The 19,987-nt window shown below is 38.7% G+C and overlaps 1 protein-coding gene across 1 annotated transcript in view; it reads left to right on the forward strand.

The window, feature by feature from the left end:
• The window catches only part of DOCK2 (dedicator of cytokinesis 2), a 170,075-nt gene that overhangs the window by 109,227 nt on the left and 40,861 nt on the right, over positions 1 to 19,987 (forward strand). The window contains exon 30 of the mRNA XM_009899183.2: positions 11,958 to 12,036. Within this exon, the coding sequence (XP_009897485.2) occupies positions 11,958 to 12,036 (79 nt within the window). The remainder of the gene's footprint in view (positions 1 to 11,957; positions 12,037 to 19,987) is intronic.

Genomic DNA, 19,987 nt, shown 5'->3' on the forward strand with positions numbered 1-19,987 from the left:
CTTGATAGAAATGCAATTGTTTTTCCTCGGGGCTTGGATTTTCAGGGGGTCAGAATGCATTTATGCATCAGCTTATGGCGTATTGTAGAACTTTGTCATTTTAGTAAATGAAAAGTATATTAAGCAGCAAGTGTAAACGTCTAATAAAAGTATTCCTTTATGTTCACAAAAAGGTAGATGAAGTGTTCTAACAAGTTCAGACACTTTGTACTGTTTAGTCATGGCTTCAATCATGTGCAATAACAAGATATGTCCTTGTATGGTTTGATTTTGCTGTGAGATTAAGAATGTCCTTTCTGAAATGCAGTTTCCCTATTAATATAAAACCCCTTTCAGAGGCAAAGGATATATTTTTAACTATCATTCGTTGGTTTTGTTTCTGGAATATTTGGCATCCAGTGTCTCTGTATTCTCAGATTTGTATGTCCTTTACATGAAATCCAGGGAGCTCTGTTTTCTAGTTGTCTTTTGTAGTCCCTATAAAAATCAGTACTTGTAATATGGAAAATGACGAAAGCTTAGTTCTGGGAATGTGGAATAGGGCAGATGAAGAGGCAGTTGTTTCACTGTGGGTTGCAAATTTGCTTCCATGGAGAGTCACACTTCCAGCTGTGGCTGTCATGTCTAACTGAGTCATTCAATTCTTTGCTGTTAGTTGTAAGCCTGGCAGAGACCATCTCTTCATCTGTAGGTGTTTGAGACTGGTTGTGCCTGATGTAACCTTGCTTCTCAATCACTTGCATCTTTCTAGCACCAAATAGTACAAGATGCTTACCCTGCACTATCTCTTGCCATGTGGCGGAGTTACCTACTTATCAAGAGTCTCAACACTAAATTGTGTGGTTACTGCAGCAGATCAGCTGCTCAGCAAGAGAGGCTATTGCAGATCACAGTCATTGTACACAATAGATGTCTCATGTTTTGAATGCTGTAATTTGGTCTTTTATCTAAAATGCAGAGATATAACATGTGGTGAGATATCCCTTTCCTACTGCAGAGTATCTCATCTTTCTTAGTATTTACTGCTAGGAAGTTCCTGTTTCTTAAAGTATAAGGTCACCTGAACTAAAACCCAAGTCTTCAGTGGAGAGAACAACTCAACACAGAAAAAAAGGTATTGTTAGTATGATGGTTTCCAAAAGGCACTAAGATAAACTGTTATTTTTCTAGTTACAATTTTAACTTGCATATAGAAATCTCTAAGGGTCTTTGCTATGTGGCCTGTTACAAAATAGTTTTTGTATATTTTCAGGTATTTAAAAACATCTGGGAATTAAGACAATGAGCAGTATTTTCTACACTATAGAACATATGTACAAATGAATAGTAATTTACCAAAAAATGAGACTACCCACACAAAATATGTCACTACAGAAAAGACTGAGAATACAAATTTACTATTCACAATTTTCAGCAGGTGTTATAATTGCTCTTGAGTGTCTTTCTGTATTCCACTTTCTGATGAGTAACTTTGGCCAGCATTTCATATCTCCAGAGATTTTCAAGAAATGAAATCTATATATTTAACATTATTTTGAACAGCTATTTTGGTGTCTTTAAAGAGCAACATCACAAAACAACCCTACAGAAGTATTATGCATTTGCTGCATAACGATCTTTCTAATAAGCCATTATGCGCTGATTCAATGCAACTTCTTCTGTATTGATAGTTTGAGCTGTGAAGTGGTAAACTCAAGTCAGCAGCAATTACATGAGAGGCAGAAGCATAGCTGGCTGTACCTATAATTGCATGTCATATTCTTAGCTTCAGAAAAAGCTCAGCTTTCCTAAAGTAGAGAAATCCTGTATTCTAGGCGAAAGGTATTCACTTGCAAAATATTTTCAACAAGAATACCTGAAAAAATCCAAACTACATGGTATGGTGAGACCACACCTGAAATACTATGTCCAGTTTTGGGCTCCCCAGTTTGAAAGAGACAGGGATCTACTCAAAAAAGTCCAATGGAGAGCTACAAGGATGATTGTGGGTCTTGAACATCTCTCCTACAAAGAAAGACTGAGAGACCTAGGGCTGTTTGGTCTTGAGAAGAGAAGGCTGAGAAGGTATCTTATGAATGTTTGCAAATGTCTGAGAAGTGGCTGTAAAGATGAAGGTGTGTCTCTTTGATGGCACCCAGTGACAGGACAAGGAGCAACAGGTATAAGCTAGAACAAGCTAGACTCCACCTTCAACACGAGGAGACATTTCTTTACAGTGAGGGTGACACAGCAGTGGAACAGGCTGCCCAGAGAGGTTATGGAGTCTCCTTCTCTGGAGACTTTCAAAACCTGCCTGGATGCATTTCTATGTGGCCTGCAATATGTGATCCTGCTTTGTCAGGGGTTTGGACTCAATCTCTGGAGGTCCCTTGCAACCCCTAACATTCTGGGATTCTGTGATTCTCTGTTGAAATATAATGCAGGTATAGAGAATGGATTTCAAAACCAGAGAAGCTCTATAATGAATGCAAAGAAAAAGTAAAGCAGAAGTAAAAATACATTTGTCTTTAAGGTTTTATGGTGAGATTGTTAATAAAATACAGAGAGACTTAGAAAAGAAACCAAACAAACCCTCTGAGATAGCATTATCCACTATGTTATCCATTAGTTTCATGTATTTCTCCAATTTTAATCCTCTGATACGTGAAATAATAAACATATATCTAGAAATAGGCCCTAGAAAAAGCATGAAAATGTGTTCACCAAAGTATCACCTCTGCACCATTCTTAGGTAGATAGAAATAAAGACTCAGTGATCTGTACAAATATTACAGTAAAGCTAATGTCAACAGATGAGAAATAAAAATCACAGGAAGTATAGAGAAAGTAATGCCACAATATCATTTCAGACTTCCTTCAAAAGTGGGGGCCACAGGGGGTTCATTAGTGTATGGCATCTTGATATAGCTGCAGTAAGTCATTACTTTCATGGAGGGTAACTGAGTTTCAGCTTTTAATCTGATTCCCAGACTTCATCTAGCACGAAAGACATCATGACATTTTAAAATTGTTTATTAATCCAAAATATTTCTGCTTTGCAAACAACTAGCTGGAATGCACACAAAATAAAAAGAGAAAAAAAAGAAAAAAAAATGTGAGTAGATCAAAGACAGATAATGCAATATAAGAGTAATTACTGAAAATATCTTTAAAGTGAAGTTATGCATATCAGAGCTCATTTGTACACTTAGTTTTCAAGTTGAGAAGTTTCTTAAAGTGGGAGAGCTTATAGCAGCCTTCCAGTACGTGAAGGGGGCCTACAAGAAAGCTGGGAAGGTTTGTTTTTTCACAGGGGCTTGTAGTGATAGGACAAGGGGCAATGGCTTCTGGCTTGAGAGAGATTTAGACTGGATTTTAGGAAGAAATTCTTTACAGTGAGTGTATTGAGATACTGGGACATGTTGCCCAGGGAGGTTGTGCATGCCCCCTCCTCTAAGATGTTCAAGGCCAGGTTGGATGAGGCTCGGGGTGACCTGGTCTAGTACACTGTCCCTGACCATGATGGAGACGTTGGAAATACGTGGTCCCTTGAACCAAAACCATTCTTTGAATCTAGGAATCTTAAACATCATATTTGCAAAAGAGTTTGGCATAAATGTGGTCCCTGATATGTATTTTTGAGAATGTATTTTTATTCTTAAATCAGAGATGAGCAATCCTGAAACATGCTTAAGTGCTGAAGGAAAAGATACATACAAAGAGACCTGACAAAATCAGGAGATCTTGAACAGAAACTTCCCTTTCATAGCACAAAGTCATTGCTCCTTCTTGGCTCTCTCTAGCTGTTGCTTTTGCGCTGCTGTCAGATTTAACTCTGACACTTCACAGCATGTATGATTGCTCTGTATGTTTGGCATACTTGTTCAAGGTAAATTTTCCATTGTTAATAATAAGCAAAAGGAATGGTAGATAACAACCAGTGCATAATTGAGGCAAGAGAAGCTGGATAACAGTTATTTTTAAGCAGTTGTTCTCTTACCATTCTGTTTGGATAGATTCTCTGGCTGTCCATTGAAGAATAATTTTGGAAAATGATAGTTGTTTTATTATCAGAATTCAACGTGAATGGTACAAAAAGTTATTTTTCAGTCTCTAGTGATACTGAGTTGACACAAGGGAGTAGTATTATTAAAGCATGTCACTTTCTTTGCACCACTGGCCCTATTTTTCCAGTTACAGAGGAAATGGATCAATTCTGAAGTGTTGCCATTATTGTGCTCTCAATAAGTAGCTTTCACATAGCTACAAGGCTTTTGAACAGTGTTTGCATCTTGCATTGCCCTTCATTTCTCAGTCAGTGATAGCTTGCCACATTATCAGGGGATAATTTCTGCTGTTGCTTCAAAAAGAATTCTGTTATCTTTTCACCTGATTTCTCAGGCTTTCTCTTGCTGCTCCATTTTGGTCACTGAAATAATGAAATGTGTGTTTTTAATTCCTTCTGTCACACTTATCTCTTGCATGATCTCTCTTTTGTGTATTTTACATCTTCCACATTTAGTCTAGAGTTGCAGAGTACTGTTTCATTGACAATGATCAACATTTGGGACTGGGTCTGAACCAATTTCCTAGTCTTATTTAACATGTTGTCTTATAGCTTTGCACACAAGAAGGAAAAGGAAAGAAGACAGAAGCCTACAAGGGAATCAGCTGACTTTGGCTATTTTTGCTTTGTGCTTGTTTCATGTTTAAATACCTACAATGTGTCCTCTGAGAAGTATTTATATCAGGTTGCTACTATATGGTCAACAAACTATTTGGGAGTATTATTTCACCTCTGCTATTCCCTACTTCAGTTTTGCTGTAATTGGCACAGTGGCAAAACTGTGTCTATCAGAATTCAGAAAAGATCTTCAAGATAATAGTCTATGCATTTCCTAGGCTTTGCAAGAACTCCCCTCATATCACTAATCTGCCCAAGTACAGGCTATACTGAAGATTGATCAACCCAAGGGGATAACAAATGAATGCTTGCCAGACTGAAGTTAGTGTAACGCCTTCTGACTTCCTTTTGTGGACCAAATCTGTAGACCAAATCTTCTGAGGGAAAAATCACTTAGGGTTTGTGGGGAAGAAGGTCTGAGTTCTAAAATCTCTCCATGTGTGTTGATTTCCAGATATGATTGAAAAAAGACCCTTTTTTTTTTTTCTTGATGATTTTAATTCATTAAATGCATTCTAATGGTTTTCTTCAGGAAGAGCTTTCACAACAACACAAGAAACAATATTCTTGTGAAGCTTGATCTGTTTTTCTATCTGCTTATCCAGTAGAAGTTTGTCCTTGATTTTTATTTCCACCTGCCATTACATCAGTGTGATCACAGTTTTAGAAAAAATAGCAAACATGAATTTGAGTTAATGCTAATAAATCCCTAAGTGACCTAACTCAGCCTTCACCTCATTGATGCTGTGAACCCTCAAATAGTCTTGGGAACTTGCAAAGACTTTTTAGGGCATCTCACTGTGGTTGGACGTCTGCTTTAAAATAATTCATGCTTAAGAGTCTGAGGAAAGTCTAATTAATGATTTTGGGGAGGTTTGTAATTCTGTGCCTGATTTAGGCACCTTTCCTGAAATAATTGTGTAAACCCTGAAGTGTTTTATGTATGAAACTAAGTGCAGAAAAAAGCCAGCTTTTGGAAAACCACCTAAGAGCAGGCCATGACAATTGAAGGGGTTTATTTGCTATTTGTTTGATGTTGTTGTGGGGTTTTTGTTTGTTTGGTGTTCGATTTTTAATTCTTTTTTTTTTTTTTTTTAACTGTAATTCTCTCTGGCTTATGCTAAAAATAACTTGGAGTTTCAGATCTGTATTTTAGCTTTATCACCGATTTGCACTTCAAAAGCAAGGACAATGTGCAGACCTATTTTACTGTTAACTAGAGTCATCATCTAGTAAGGAATAGCCTTGAAACCCATGTTGTTTATAAAGAAAAAAAATTGTTTCTTTGCTCCTTCTCAGCCCTTCTCTTTCATGCTTTTTTGAGCATTTTTTATCAATGTATCAATTTTTATCTTTTTTTTTTTTAATCTTAGGATGATCTGTACATTTTCAGCTATGTCTTAAATTATTTACATCTGTTATTACAGTGCTGCACTATCCCCATTTGTTTTCATAGATGTAGATGTATATTCTAAGTACACTTATTCATGGGGCTTTCTTTCAAGCCAAAATTTGAAAGCATTTTCTCTGGCAGAAGCAGCAAGCTTTAGACAGCTACAGGAGGTAGCAGCAATTGAACCATGGTGATTCTGTAGCTGTCCTAAGACAAAACTTTGCCTTTTCATGCTCTTATTATGCCTAGAGTCAGGCTTTTCAGAATCATTCATAAATCTTAAGGCCTAAGAGACTGGTGTGAATGCTAAATTAGAAGGATCAATTCCCATAAACTCAGGAAATATTGTGGAAATTATTGTGGGTAAAAGAATTCCAACATGTTTAGATCTCAATTGTTTAAATGGATGAGAAATTAATTCCATATTAAGGAACTGTAGACAATTTATCATGATTAAACACTTTCAAGACCATATTTGTTATCCTGCATAATTTTTTTAATTAAGGGGCAATGTGGCAAGAGGAGAAGGTTAAACAGAAAAAAACATCTAATGACATTATCTATATGAGAAATCGAGATCTGTTCTTTGGTCAGTCTAAACCAGCCTAAATGTTCAAAATAAAGCTGAGCTGCAATCCCTGCTTCAGAGAAAAGTTAAGCTCCAGTGATCTGTTACTGAAGCAAAGGAAATTAACGTATGTTGCAAGAAGGGGTCGACAACGATCAATATGATCCACGAAAATCCAACTTTATTGTTCCACACGTCCTTATTTATAGCCTTATCTTATACATAGTTAATTCTATTCTAATTTAACACACACTGTTGGTTACTTCCTAAAAGGTTACATCATTGTTTTCACTACTCTATGGAATTTCTTAATTGCTCTCTTTCCCAGATCTTCGCTACTCCTTATCTTGTTTGCCTTCCTTCTCAGGGGCAGCTTGACTTCAGCATACCAAGCACCCACAACTCCTACCCCATTGCTACACAAACAACAGAAAGCCCTTCAAGGTCGAACTAGCACAGATGTTTCCCAACAAACGTACATTACATTGTGACAAGATAATCCCTTTCAGTAATTTTTCACAATAATGTCTTCTGAAGTCAGGCAGTGCCTATTGTGTCTTTCTGAGCTGTTCTGGGGCACACGTTTTACCAGCTCCTTTCTAGCTTTATCATCTCCATTATGTCAGTTTCAAGTCAGAGAATCCTAAAATGGCTTTGGTTGGAAGGGACCTTAGAGATCATCTCCGCCAAACTCCCTGCCATGGGCAGGGATGCCTCTCAACTAGACTCATTTGCTCAAGGCCTCACCCAACCTGACCCTGAACACCCCTCAGGTAGAAGACATACGTAACCTCCCTGAGCAACATGTTCCAGAGTCTCACCACCCTTACACTGAAAAACTTCTTTCTCAGTTCTTTCCAAACCTACTCTCCCACAGTTTAAAACCAATCCCCACCTTGTCCTGTTTCTAGACACCCTTATGAAAAGTCCTTTTCTAGCCATCCTGTAGGATCCCTTCAGATATTGGAAGGCAGGTCTAAGATCTCCCCAGAGTCTTCTCCAGGCTGAACAACCTCATAGCAGAGGTGTTCCAGCCCTTGGATCATCTTGTGGCTCTTCTCTGGATCCATTCCAACAACTCTCTGTCCTTTTTATGATGGGGCCTAGGATGCAGCCCTCTTGATGCAGCTGAGGATACCATTTGCCTTCCAGGCTTCACAAGCTTGGTATGAATAACCATGTAAGGAATGATGCCTTCTCCTATCATTTGACTTTAACTCTCTCCTCTTGGATCAATGTTTAGTTCTTTCATTAGGAATATGCTGTCAGTAGTAATTAAAACTGTATTTTCTCTTGTTTTCATCAAGAGCTCTGTTTATTTTCATACCTGTGGCTGGTAAATTAATCCCCCATTTGGGTGAAAGGGGAGACTGAGGCACATTGTCAGGAGCCAGGAATAGAATTCAAACTCACTGCCTAAGTGACTTCCAATGACAGAAATAGATACACCCTTTAGGCAAAATATAAATGCATGAAAATATTTGGAACTTGGCAGCCTGGAAGTTTTGCATGGTTTCTGCAAATGTGTCATTCCAGTATGTCAGATAAAAATATCCTCGAGAATGAAAGGGACAGTCACAGAAGATAGCTTCCATATAATGGTATTGTATAGAATCCTGTAAATATTTTTTATATTATCAGTAATTTTTGCTGGTCAGTAAATACCTTGGTGTTTCTTGGGTTTTCTTGAGGCTTTTTATGTATGGGTAACGTGAAGCCACGGTTAAATATGACACACAAGAAATAGTTCCATATTCTGAAATAGATTTGCACTAATAAATTCCACATGTATCTACGTTACCACTATTTCTACTGTTTCTTGCGTGATATTTGTCTGCTAAAAGACAAAATTCCTAAAGGTATAGGATGTTTGAATGCAAGACAAATTATCATCACTGAACCAGATTCTGCTAGAACAGGATATTTAGGTAACATGTTTCACCATAGGTACTGGGGTTGCTTGTAAATAAGGGACAAAAGAAAAATATCTCAGAAATGTAGGAACCTGCCCTCTGCCTCCTCCTACCACAGCAAAAGACTTCCTGGGTGAAAGGAAATGCCACTTTGAGCAGCTGGAGCTGAAGAACTTGATTACATGAGTTGGCAAGAAATACAGTTTGTAAATCAAAGGAGAATACAGAGCAATAAAGTTCTACAGGAAAGGCATGAGGCTGAAAAGGCCTTGACCCAGAACTCCTACTCAGAAGAGTCATGGGGACACTGACAGAGTAACACGGGGTGTCTGCCTCGCTGTGCAGTTTTTTGTGTGCTAAATCAGACCATTCTTTTTAGAATCCCCTTTTCTTGCAAAATCTTGAACTGTGTCAAGCATCAGCCAGTTTTGCAGAAATAAATGTACCCAGATGAGTGGAGCATTAAGGAAGAATGTGTTTATTTTCTAGTAGGTGGTGTGAAGCAGCTGGCAGAGAAAATCATGTTTTCCAGAGTAAGACTTGGTCACATAAAAGGCTGAAAAGGAAGTGCCATAGCCTGCTCAGACCAACATAGGCTAAAACTGCACTTCTGTGATTGCACAGAGCTTACCTAGGAGAATGGTGATAGCCTGCAACAACCACATTGAGCAAAGTCAGGTTTCTTGAACTGGAGATGATTTGATGATGCTCAGCATTTCACAGATCAGACCCCTACATCAGCTTAGCTTAGCAAGCTTAGCTGAGCTGGTGTTAGAAGATTAGATCAGACTATGCCCTAGACCAGTGGGAAGAAGCTCATCTGAAAGTGTGGGATGATGCAGTAGAGCAGCACAGCACTCTTACATGTCCCTTCCCTTCTACCAGTACAGTTACCCTAGCAGTTAAAACTGTAGTGTCCTGAAAAATTAGGACTTTGCAAGATGTAACACTGTATAAATTACTTCATCGCCTTGATGATGTCAGCCTTACAGAGGACTGTTAGGTGGACGGAAAGAAAATATTCTTCTTGAGGTTTTCACAAGGAATTTTTTTTCTCCTGGGGAACTGTAATCATAACAAAGGGTTTAAGTCTAGCCAACCAAGTTGCTGCCCTAATTGAACCAGTGTGCTGCTTTGGGCTATCATGTAGTGGTTAAATAGGATTCCTTGTCATAAGGCTACTAAAAGCTTTTGCTTTTTCCTCCCTCATTAAGAAACTAAATTTAGCTCTTGCAATTTTTTTTTTTTAGTTTTTTTTTTGGTGCTGACTAAAATTCAATACACTGACTGTTCTGTTTCTGGTAGTGGCTCATAAGTGGCTGCCAAGGGAACAGTATAACAACAGAGCTGGGAAGAAGTAATACTGCGTGCTGTGTTCTCCCAGCCTCCAGTGACCAATGATGTTTAGTAGTCCTCCTTCATTTTTGTCTTTGATGTGTCTAATCACTCTTAAGCCAGTATAAAATTCCAGCATTCATGGCATTCTGTAGAAATCAGGAATAGTGTGGCCAGCAGGAGCAGGGAAGTCATTGTGCCCCTGTACTCAGCACTGGTTAGGCCACACCTGGAGTCCTGTGTCTACTTCTGGGCCCCTCAATTTAAGAAGGATATTGAGATGCTTGAACATGTCCAGAGAAGAGCAGCTAGACTGGTGAGAAGTCTTGAGCACAAGCCCTATGAGGAGAGGCTGAGGGAGCTGGGATTGTTTAGCCTGGAGAAGAGGAGGCTCAGGGGAGACCTTATTGCTTTCTACAACTACCTGAAAGGAGGTTGTAGCCAGGAAGGGGTTGGTCTCTTCTCCCAGGCAGCCAGCACCAGAACAAGAGGACACAGTCTCAGGCTGTGCCAGGGGAGGTTTAAGCTGGATGTTAGGAAGAAGTTCTTCATAGATAGAGTGATTGCCCTTTGGAATGTCCTGCCCAGGGACTTGGTAGGGTCACCATCCCTGGAGGTGTTCAAGAGGGGACTGTATGTGGCACTTGAAGCCATGGCTTAGTTAGTCATGAGGTGGTGGGCGACAGGTTGGACTTGATGGTCTCTGAGGTCTTTTCCAACCTTACTGATTCTATGATTCTATGAAATGAGTTGCATAGCTGAGCAAGACTAGTATGAAAACTCCCTCTTTTTGCTGATTTTGAATGCACACTCTGATTTTGTTCATTGCTTTCTAGTGCTTCTCTGAGAAACAGTGAGCAGTGTCTCCTGTCTCAATGGTGCTTCCAGTTTTATAGGTTCTTCCATATTCCTCCTCTCACGCAGTGCCCCCTGATTTAAGAAACCAGCTCCTAGGCACAGGCAGTTAAATGTGTTTGCTTATTTCTTTCTCATGTTTATTTGCTTGTCTTTTTCTTTCTTTTTGTATTTACCCTTTTGAGATGGAGAACAGAACATCACACACAATCCAACACAAGGATACAACATACCATTGACAATAACTGATGGATATCCTGTGGTCTCTTTAATTTTTGCTAATAATTCCAATTATTGAATTATGGCTTTTTCTGATGCTACTAAATGCTAAGCTGTTGGGGCTTTTTTGGTTCTGTCTGTTGTAACACTGAGCTCTTCCACCTGATTGGTAAGAAGTAGTTAATAGTCACTTGTTGGATTTGAAGAGCTAGGATTTGTTTTTACTTATGTTCACCTCTTTCAGGTTGCAGTAGGTTTGGTCTTCCAGTGTTTACCATAGAAATATTTCAGCTGAAAGCTTTGTGAAATGTTTCCAATGAAGCAGAGGGAAATGGATCACTCCCTTTTAGAATTGTGTATTGAATGAAACTGAATTATTTCAATAAACTTTATAAATATTTAGAAATACAATTGTCTTTTGTTTTGTAATGTGCTAGAAAGTTAGAAAAAGAATTTAGCTTTAGAAACATGATCTAATCTTGCTGCATTAATAGTGAGCCTAAATAGGTGCTGCTTCCTCTTAGAGGTGTCATCCTCCCCTCACTGGCTGTGAGCAAACTGAGAAGCTGCACGTAATAGCTTTTAATTGGGAAAATGCAGTGGCAGCTCCTAACTAATACTGTAAGTACAGGAACTCTGTCAGCTGTCAAACCCACGAGGAGGAGGCAGTCGCACTTGTAAATGATTTGGTTTTGTCACACAGGAAGTAAAATTGTGGTTGAAAGAATGCAACACAGTGCGCAGCAGAGGCAAAGGAATTTTATTGTTAGAACTATTGAGCAGAGATCACAAAAATTTGTGACAATTTTGTGGTTCAATGTTTTTATGTACAACAGACTATAAATAACATGCCATGGCACAGAATGTCATCTACTCTACTCATGTATGGGTGAATTTTGCCTCTTGTAGAGCTTTTGGTGTTTAACTGCATTTCCATCAACATTAGATGTGGTTGGAAGAGATTTCCAGAGGTAACATTCAGTTATCTGTATCCTTGCTTTTCTATTTTAGGGTTTTCCTGAGAGCCATCAACAAATTTGCAGAGACAATGAACCAAAAATTTCTGGAGAATATGAATTTTGAAGTTCAAGTAAGTATATTTAGGCTTTTTAGCCAAGTCAAGGTAGCATGTGCAGATCACCCTGGTCTATCAGAGCCCCTTGTGGCACCCTTCTGATACAGGTATCAAAATGCTTGTTGATTGGAGTGTGGCAGGATTAGGCCATCATTGATATAACATGAAAATGCTTCTTTATTTATCACCAGGCATCCTAACAGTGTATTTGGTACTGTGATTCTCTCAAAACTGGCAATCAGAAAACTCTTTTTTTTTTTATTAGCCATCCTAGTGTATTCAGGAAGGCAATCTTTGACGTAATGCATGTAGCCTTTACCATGTCACTCCTATGTATCTAGGGCAGTGAGAGCTTAACTTGGGTTCCTGAAGTATTTAGCACTTAGAATTTATTTTTATTTTTAGCTCATGGTCTTCCCTGATTTGTCTATCTTTGTGTATTTATTTGCCTTTCTTCAGTAGTAGTTCTGAAATAATTTTAAATTAGGGTGGGTTTTTTTAGCTGTCCCTTTTCCTTTTTTTTCTAACTATTTGATCATGCATTTTAGTGTATGCTTGGCTTGCTTCAGAGAGAAGTGAAAATATTGGTGGTTTTCACCTTCATTAAATTGTTATTAAAAATGCAAATAAAGTTTTAGAGTCAGGATTTGTCACTAGATGCTGCCTGGTTATCATGTGTGCTATAGATAGAAAATGCACTTTCAAAGTATAGTATGAAAAGTTATTCCATTGCAGTCATTAAATGAACTGTGGTTAAAAAGGAATGTTTCAAGTTCCTGACTACAAAACTCTAATCTGTTTGTTAGATAATAACTTATGGATCATAACCGTGAAGTTTTTATTTATTGAGGTTTTTATTTTGTGGTTAACCTTGCAATTTGTAATCTGTTTTAAGTGATTCTGTTCTACTGCATGTGAATATTTATTATGCTAAAACCTGTTTGGGTGTTGGTCTTCATTCTTAACATAAACCACCTTGGCCACAAATAGCTACAGAGCTGTTTATTTTTGTATGTAAGCGGTTTCACAGGAGGAATTTAAAAGACAACAATAAAAAGAAAGGAGAAGCATTCAGTTTACATTGAGTTACAACAGCCTCCAAAGATGAAATGTAGGGCTTTTGTTCTCTCGTGTTTCATCAAAAATTTTGTACCTTCAAAAGGCATGACTCCACAAATCTGTATACGTATAATGTCAAGAGTTTTGAATCACAGGGCAAGATGTTTCTTCTGACAACTTAAAATTCACTCCTGGGCACTCTCCAATCTTGACATACTTCTGATATAATCTCTCTTAGAGTGTATCAATTTGTTAATGGCCAATTTGTAACCTCTTGGTTTTGTATCATTTGATCATTTTTACTGAACAGTGTGTCAATAATTTCTAAAAGAAAATAAAACTAGTCTGGTGAACATCAGTATGTGTAGGCTACCAAAAAGATGCAGACTGCTATTGAGACGGTGTATCTGTCAAAATTATATGGTGCTGTGCAATGCTTCTTTCACACAATGAAGCAGGAGGCTAAACCTGTGACTTCAATTTCAGACAAGTTTCCTGTGGCATTCTGTGCATTCCAGAATGTTATCAAACAACCAGGGATGTTGTAGTTCATCCCTGAGTGTTGCAGTTCAAGGGAATGTATTAATGTTTGCTCTTTAATTCATGAGTTGTCAAATATCTGGAGGCTTGGACTAAGCTAAACAACATTATAATAAATAAGCAATGCCATCTGAAGAATTGTAGAGCCCTTGCAGTTATTGCAAGAGACTTAAAAGTCCAGCTCAGGGAGATACCTTACTTTTATTCCATGAACAAAAGCTCTGAAAACCTTCTAACCATACTGTATAAAAGCTGCTTACTGCTGATTTGGGAGTACATGTGCAAGTAACATAACATTCAATTTTGTAGAGAGATGCAGCCTGATGACTGCATGGGCTCTTTGCTTCTATGTCAGTCCTCTGGAACAAGGGCAGCTTGTGTTCCTCACCTCAGGTGCATTTTGGTCAGGTGCCTAAGGCTCCTGCTAGAAGAGCTGAGTGTGCAGGAGGAAGAACCCCAGTACCGCCAGTATGTTTCCTGATCACTGGAATCAGTGGGCCAGATACTGGTTACAGTAAATGCTTCCTAAAACCAAAACTAAGGCAATCACATCAGAGTTCAGCTTCACCTCAGCTCTTTACAATGGGCTCTTGCTTCAAATTGTAGAAAAAAATACAATCTGGAAATGTGCTTCAGCTATTGCTGAACATGGCAGAGATTTTAGTGAACTTGTTTGATGTGTTTTACAAATCATGTCCAGCTGTTTCTTGGTATGAATAAGTAATGGAGTTGTGTATCTAAATTTAATCTAACTTTTGAAAGATGCTGCATGCCTGTGCTACTTAAGTGACTACTAGAGGTCTAAAACCTACAGTAAAATATTGTATATAGAGTTTCTGTGAAACAAATGGATTTTCATTTAAATAAGACCCGCCCCCAACAAGAACTGTTCGTTCAAGGGTCAGCGATTTAGGATGCAGCAGCCTTCAGGCAATCTCATCACCTGTTAGGGATGTATGCACTGTTCATTTCTGATTTCAAAGGAGAATGAATGGGTAAAGTTCAGATCATTACTGAGCAGAGGGAGTGAGAACAATGTCTCAAGAATCCAGAACCTAAACCAAAGGCAATGTTAATATATTAATATTCCTTATTAAGAGTCCTTTAAATGATAGGAAAAGAATATCTTGGGAAGGAGAAAATAAAGATGCATATCAGTGAAAACCTACAGGAAAAAACAAAGTAACTGAGTGAATGATTTTTAGTGATTCTAGGATGGTGTTTTCAAATCTGATTATTAACAAGTAGTTGGAGAAAATTCTCAATTTAAAAAAGCACAGTGAAGTAGACCTGAGGTTTTTCACTTGGCTGAGTGATTACATGACACTATATAGCAGACAACCTAACCAAACAAAACAAGTAGACTGTGAAGTAATTGAGCAACAGAGAGTATTCTAAATCTAGAGAAAAGCAATGAAGAAATTTTTGCTACTCTGTTGAAGATTGTTAAATGGAGGAAGAAAAAGTTCCTGACCTTTTCCTTGTTTCTGAAGCAAAATCGCTTTTTTTGCTCATTATGTGGCTCAGGCAGAAAGGAAAGAAGTTGTACTGCTTAGGACCTGTGAAATGATGTGGTATGTCTGATGAAGAGTCGTTACAATCTTTTAAGTTTAAAACTCTGCAAAAACTTAAAGCCATACAGTCAGTAATGAAGCTGTTATAGACCTCAGAGACAAATACCAAAACTATGCACAGCACAGCAGTGCTGTCAAATTCCCTGCCTTAGCATGTAGTGAGTTTGGCTCAGAGTCTGTTTATGTAGAGAGCCCCTCTTTAAATTCCAGTGCTTTTACAGAGAGATGGTCATTGCATGCAGTGGGCAGGTGGGAAGTGCCAGAACTACTGCTTGGGTTGAGAATCATTATTCTTAAAGTATTAAAACAGTCAGCTGATGCCTGAGATTATATGACTGCTAGGTGAGGGGGTGGTTCTCTTTGGGTTGGTGGGGGGGTTTTTTGAGTTTTGCATGCAGAGTTTTCATGCTGGGTATATTCAGATGTACGTCAGATGTCCTCAGAAAACAAGCTGTAATTAGAGATGGCATACAGCAGGGGTTCTGCAGTGCCATAATACAGCAAAGCCTACAGCAATAAAGAAAAGACTAGCTGAGAGGCATTTGTTACAGAATATTTACTATTGTGCCAATAAGATAAAATTAAAAGTGAGTGAAAGGGAGTGAATTCTCATTAAGTGATTGACCAAAACCAGGAAGCAAGAATGAACAAAGAGTCACCATGTTCACAGTATCTTGAGGTAATGAATAGATATAGTATGAACAGGGAATGGGTCTTGCATAATACATTAATGTGCATTATGTGGTACTGAAGCTAAACTGGAACTTGAAGATTGAGTACACAGAAATGTGCAGTTTCAGTAGGAATTAGGGAAATATGTAAAAAACATCAACATTTAGGTGTTTGTATTCTGTTCTTGCCTCTGCATTTGAAATAGGTTATTGGCTTGTATTTATGTTAGGAAAAAACTCAGTTATTTGCTAAAACATCGTCTAGAAAGGCTAGGAAATATTTCTCAGGTAAAGATTCTCAGGAAGGGATTCAACAGAAACCTGTCCAAAGCAGTATTTTTGCATTTATATTGATGTTATGCAAGAAAAACACAAATTAGCATCTAAGAAAGTGTATCTGAGATTAGACTCTTCTGAAGTCCATGACAATATGTCCTAATACTGTTTAGTATTTTGACCTCTTTGTTGTATTCTGTGTCAGTAAAAATCTGTGTGATAGTTAACTGCTTGTATTTTATTTTTTGCCCTTATTTTTTGTTTCCTCTCAATATTACACTTCTTTTTGTTAATATTCATAAAGATTCCTTGATCTATCAGGCAGCCATATATTGGTGCTCACTAGTCAGGATCACATTATTTATTTGTTTGTGAGTTTGTATTGTGGGTGGGCTTTGGTGTTTGGTTTTTTCATGGTGGGTGGTGTAGGTATCTGGTGTGCGATATTGTAGGGTAGGACTGGCTGGTTTTCTCGTGTCCTTGTTTCCTTTACTTCTATCAGCAAAACCAATTTTGCCTTTAAAGTAGAGCTGTGGCAGATGATTTCATAGAAACATGGAATGGCTTAGCTTGGAAGGGACCTTAGGGACCATCTATGCCAACCTCCATGCTATGGGCAGGGATGCCTCTCAGCTAGACTCAGCTGCTCAAGGCCTGTCTGTAAGGCATGCCTAAGGTCCCCTGGAGTCTTGTCTTTAGGCTGAACAACCCCAGCTCCTTCATCTTATCCTCATAGCAGAGGATAGATTTCAGTTGTGTCCAACATATGATTTTAAGGAGATTGCAGTGTTGCTGGTTTGTATCAGTTTTTAAGGACTTGCCAGGTTCAGCTGTAGGGGTCCACCAACCTGTCCAGATTGCTGCTCTGCTGGGCTTTTGCAGGGCAAGAGAACCATAATACAGTGTCAATTCTGGATTTAGGATGGGTGAACTGAGATGGGCTCTTCAGAAGAGACTTAAACAAACAAAATTATTAAACAAGCAAAACTTAACAATTGTAGTATAGAGTCTGGGAAAAATGTTCCCTGAAAGTCACCCAGTTTACTTGGGCTTGACTAGACCAAAAAACTTGGTGTAGTTTTGTACTTACGCAATGTATGCATTCATGGTCTCCTCAGCAAATCTGAGAGAAGTGCATTTCATTTGTAGTAAAGAGGACAGTTCTGGGTCTTCTCAGCACAGTTCCCTTACCTTTTGTGGCAATTGTAGCACCTTATTCAGTCAACAAATGCTAATTTTGTTTGACTGAAAACATCTGTGTTTCAAGACAAAATGATGTATACATACCTCAAGGGTAGCCCTAGGGTGTTTGTTGAGGGTGAATAATCACAGGAATAGGGTGGCTTTCCATGAGCAGTCTAAAAACCTTTACCCCAGAGAAAAAGTTCTTTGTATACTTGTTTCTACTTTACACCAAAGAACATTGTTAGATGATTTGCAATTTACAGTATCACAGTATCACCAAGGTTGGAAGAGACCTCAAAGATCATCAAGTCCACCCTGTTGGCACAGACCTCATGACTAGACCATGGCACCAAGTGCCACGTCCAGTCCCCTCTTGAACACCTCCAGGGATGGTGACTCTACCATGTCCCTGGGCAGGACATTCCAATGGGCAATCACTCTCTCTGTGAAGAACTTCTTCCTAACATCCAGCCTAAACCTCCCCTGGCACAGCTTGAGACTGTGTCGTCTTGCTTTAGTGCTGGTTGCCTGAGAGAAGAGACCAACTCCCTCCTGGATACAATCCCCCTTCAAGTAGTTGTAGACAGCAATGAGGTCTCCCCTGAGCCTTCTCGGATTTTTAAGGAAGCAAATACTGACTGGGCAGTAGTTGAATTTTGAAGCTGAATATTTTCTGTCCATACTGGTGTAGATATGTAGGTATGAAATAAAGAAGTGAGTTCAACTGTGGATTAACATTTTCTTTATTGTTGTATAGAAATACAATAATTAAATGACATTTCTATTTAGCAGACGCATAACTGTCAGCAGTTTCCATATTTCTATGAATGCAGTCAGGAAAGAAGGGTTTATTTCTCTTCAACTTGCAAGTCATGGGTGTTTTCCTCTAAATTTCATTTAGTTTGAATGAACTGTATGACAATCTTCCATTATCAGGGAAATGAATATAACAATGTTTAATGCTTCACTTCTAAATTGCAGTCAAGTTTTCCAGTGTACACAGTTATCTTTAGAGGACCTATTTAGACCTCATATGACATTTTCCTCTTTCTGTTAGTAGCTGGTGCCATTAGCTAGCTGTTACCTTTGTCTAGGATAACAAAGTATTTTCTCTCTCTTGTCCCTGTCAATTCCTGGCTCCCTCAGCTTTGGTTTGGGAAGTCCTTTGTGTAATATTTCCACTCAGGACTGAGCAAGCAGCTCAGTAATGAAGTCAGCATTCATTGCCACCCTTAATGGCTCAATTCATTGAAATTATTTTTTAATACAATATTCCTTTTATATTTCTGATTGGAGATGACAGCTTCTGACATATTAGGGACAAGGAAGAGTGAGCAAACAGAAACCATTTTGTTGTGGTCAGGCAGAGCCATCATAGAGTATCTATTTTGGAAAATACAGTACTATTGATTCCCATTCCTTCCCACCCTTCCCCTCTCATAGCGGTATTTTTACAAGGCATTAGGAAGGATTAGGTTTCTAAATCTGTACTGTTATAGCAATTATAATTTCATATTAATCATCCATATTCCTGCCACAGAATTTTATTGTGAGAGGCAGCCCACTTTCCATTACAGCATTGGTCTGATTTAAAAGAAGATGCTTATTTTCCATGTGTGCATGAGGGAGAAAGCAGCAGTGTTTCCTTCTGGTAGCTGCGCTGTAAAATCACCCAGATCTCCTCTTCTTTGTGAGATGGCTAGAAAATTCATGATAAATCACTTCCACATCTTCCCATTTGGCAGCTGATGCATTTTCTAGGGAGAATGCACCTCGTGCTTCCTGAATTCAAATGGAATGAGAGATCCTCTTCTTTGAAGTTCCCTTATCCCTTATCTAGAGGGGCTCTGACAGTCCGGCAGCCTTCTCAGCTTGTGTGGCTAACACCGTGTTTAGCCAATGCAGCTGCCATGGCTGGAAGCGTTGCAGCACGCTAAGGCAGCCTGTGCTGTTACTGTCAGGGGCTGCACTCAGCAGGGGTGTGCAAAGAATAGTGGAGGACTAATGACATGGAAGGGTCGCTTCTCAGCTCCAGCCTTGTCTCCTTGAACTCTGTCCCCAGCTGACAGCTCAGCACTGGAGTTCCTGTCAACAAGCAGCAGAGCACGAGTAGCACATGGATCAGAGCACGAGAGAGCTGGTGCTCTTCTGTCACTGCATTGTTTCACTTCAGCCCATGCGGTAGCATGCTAGGTTCAAGTGCAAAAGAGCTTGGAATGTTACTGTGGGCTTAGGAGAAAAGGTCTCTTAAGCATATAATCTTTTTGCATTTGAAATTCTGTTTCTATTGACTTTAGCCATTATTTATTTGTGAGAGATTGCCCTGCCTCACAGGGGTTTACAGTCAGTTTTAGTACTTAGAAGCTTGCAACTCCTTAACTTTAGCTTGCTGTTGAAATGCAAAGAATCAGATATTTTTTTTTCAGCCACCACAGAGTATTCTGAGGGCATATTTTATAAATAAGGATATTCAGTCTTTAGGATATGTCTGACAAAGATGGCGCTGAACTTGGAGCTATTAAGTGAATAAATAGACCATTAACTGTAGTAATAAGGCTTCATTTTTCTCCATATAACCTAGAATGATTTGAGACATTTTCCATTTTATGGGTCTAATTGACGTATACAAAGTGTATTCCCTATATATCAATAAATACAGCT

Source organism: Dryobates pubescens, chromosome 16, assembly GCF_014839835.1.
Source record: "Dryobates pubescens isolate bDryPub1 chromosome 16, bDryPub1.pri, whole genome shotgun sequence".
In the NCBI taxonomy this organism is placed as follows: Eukaryota; Metazoa; Chordata; class Aves; order Piciformes; family Picidae; genus Dryobates; species Dryobates pubescens.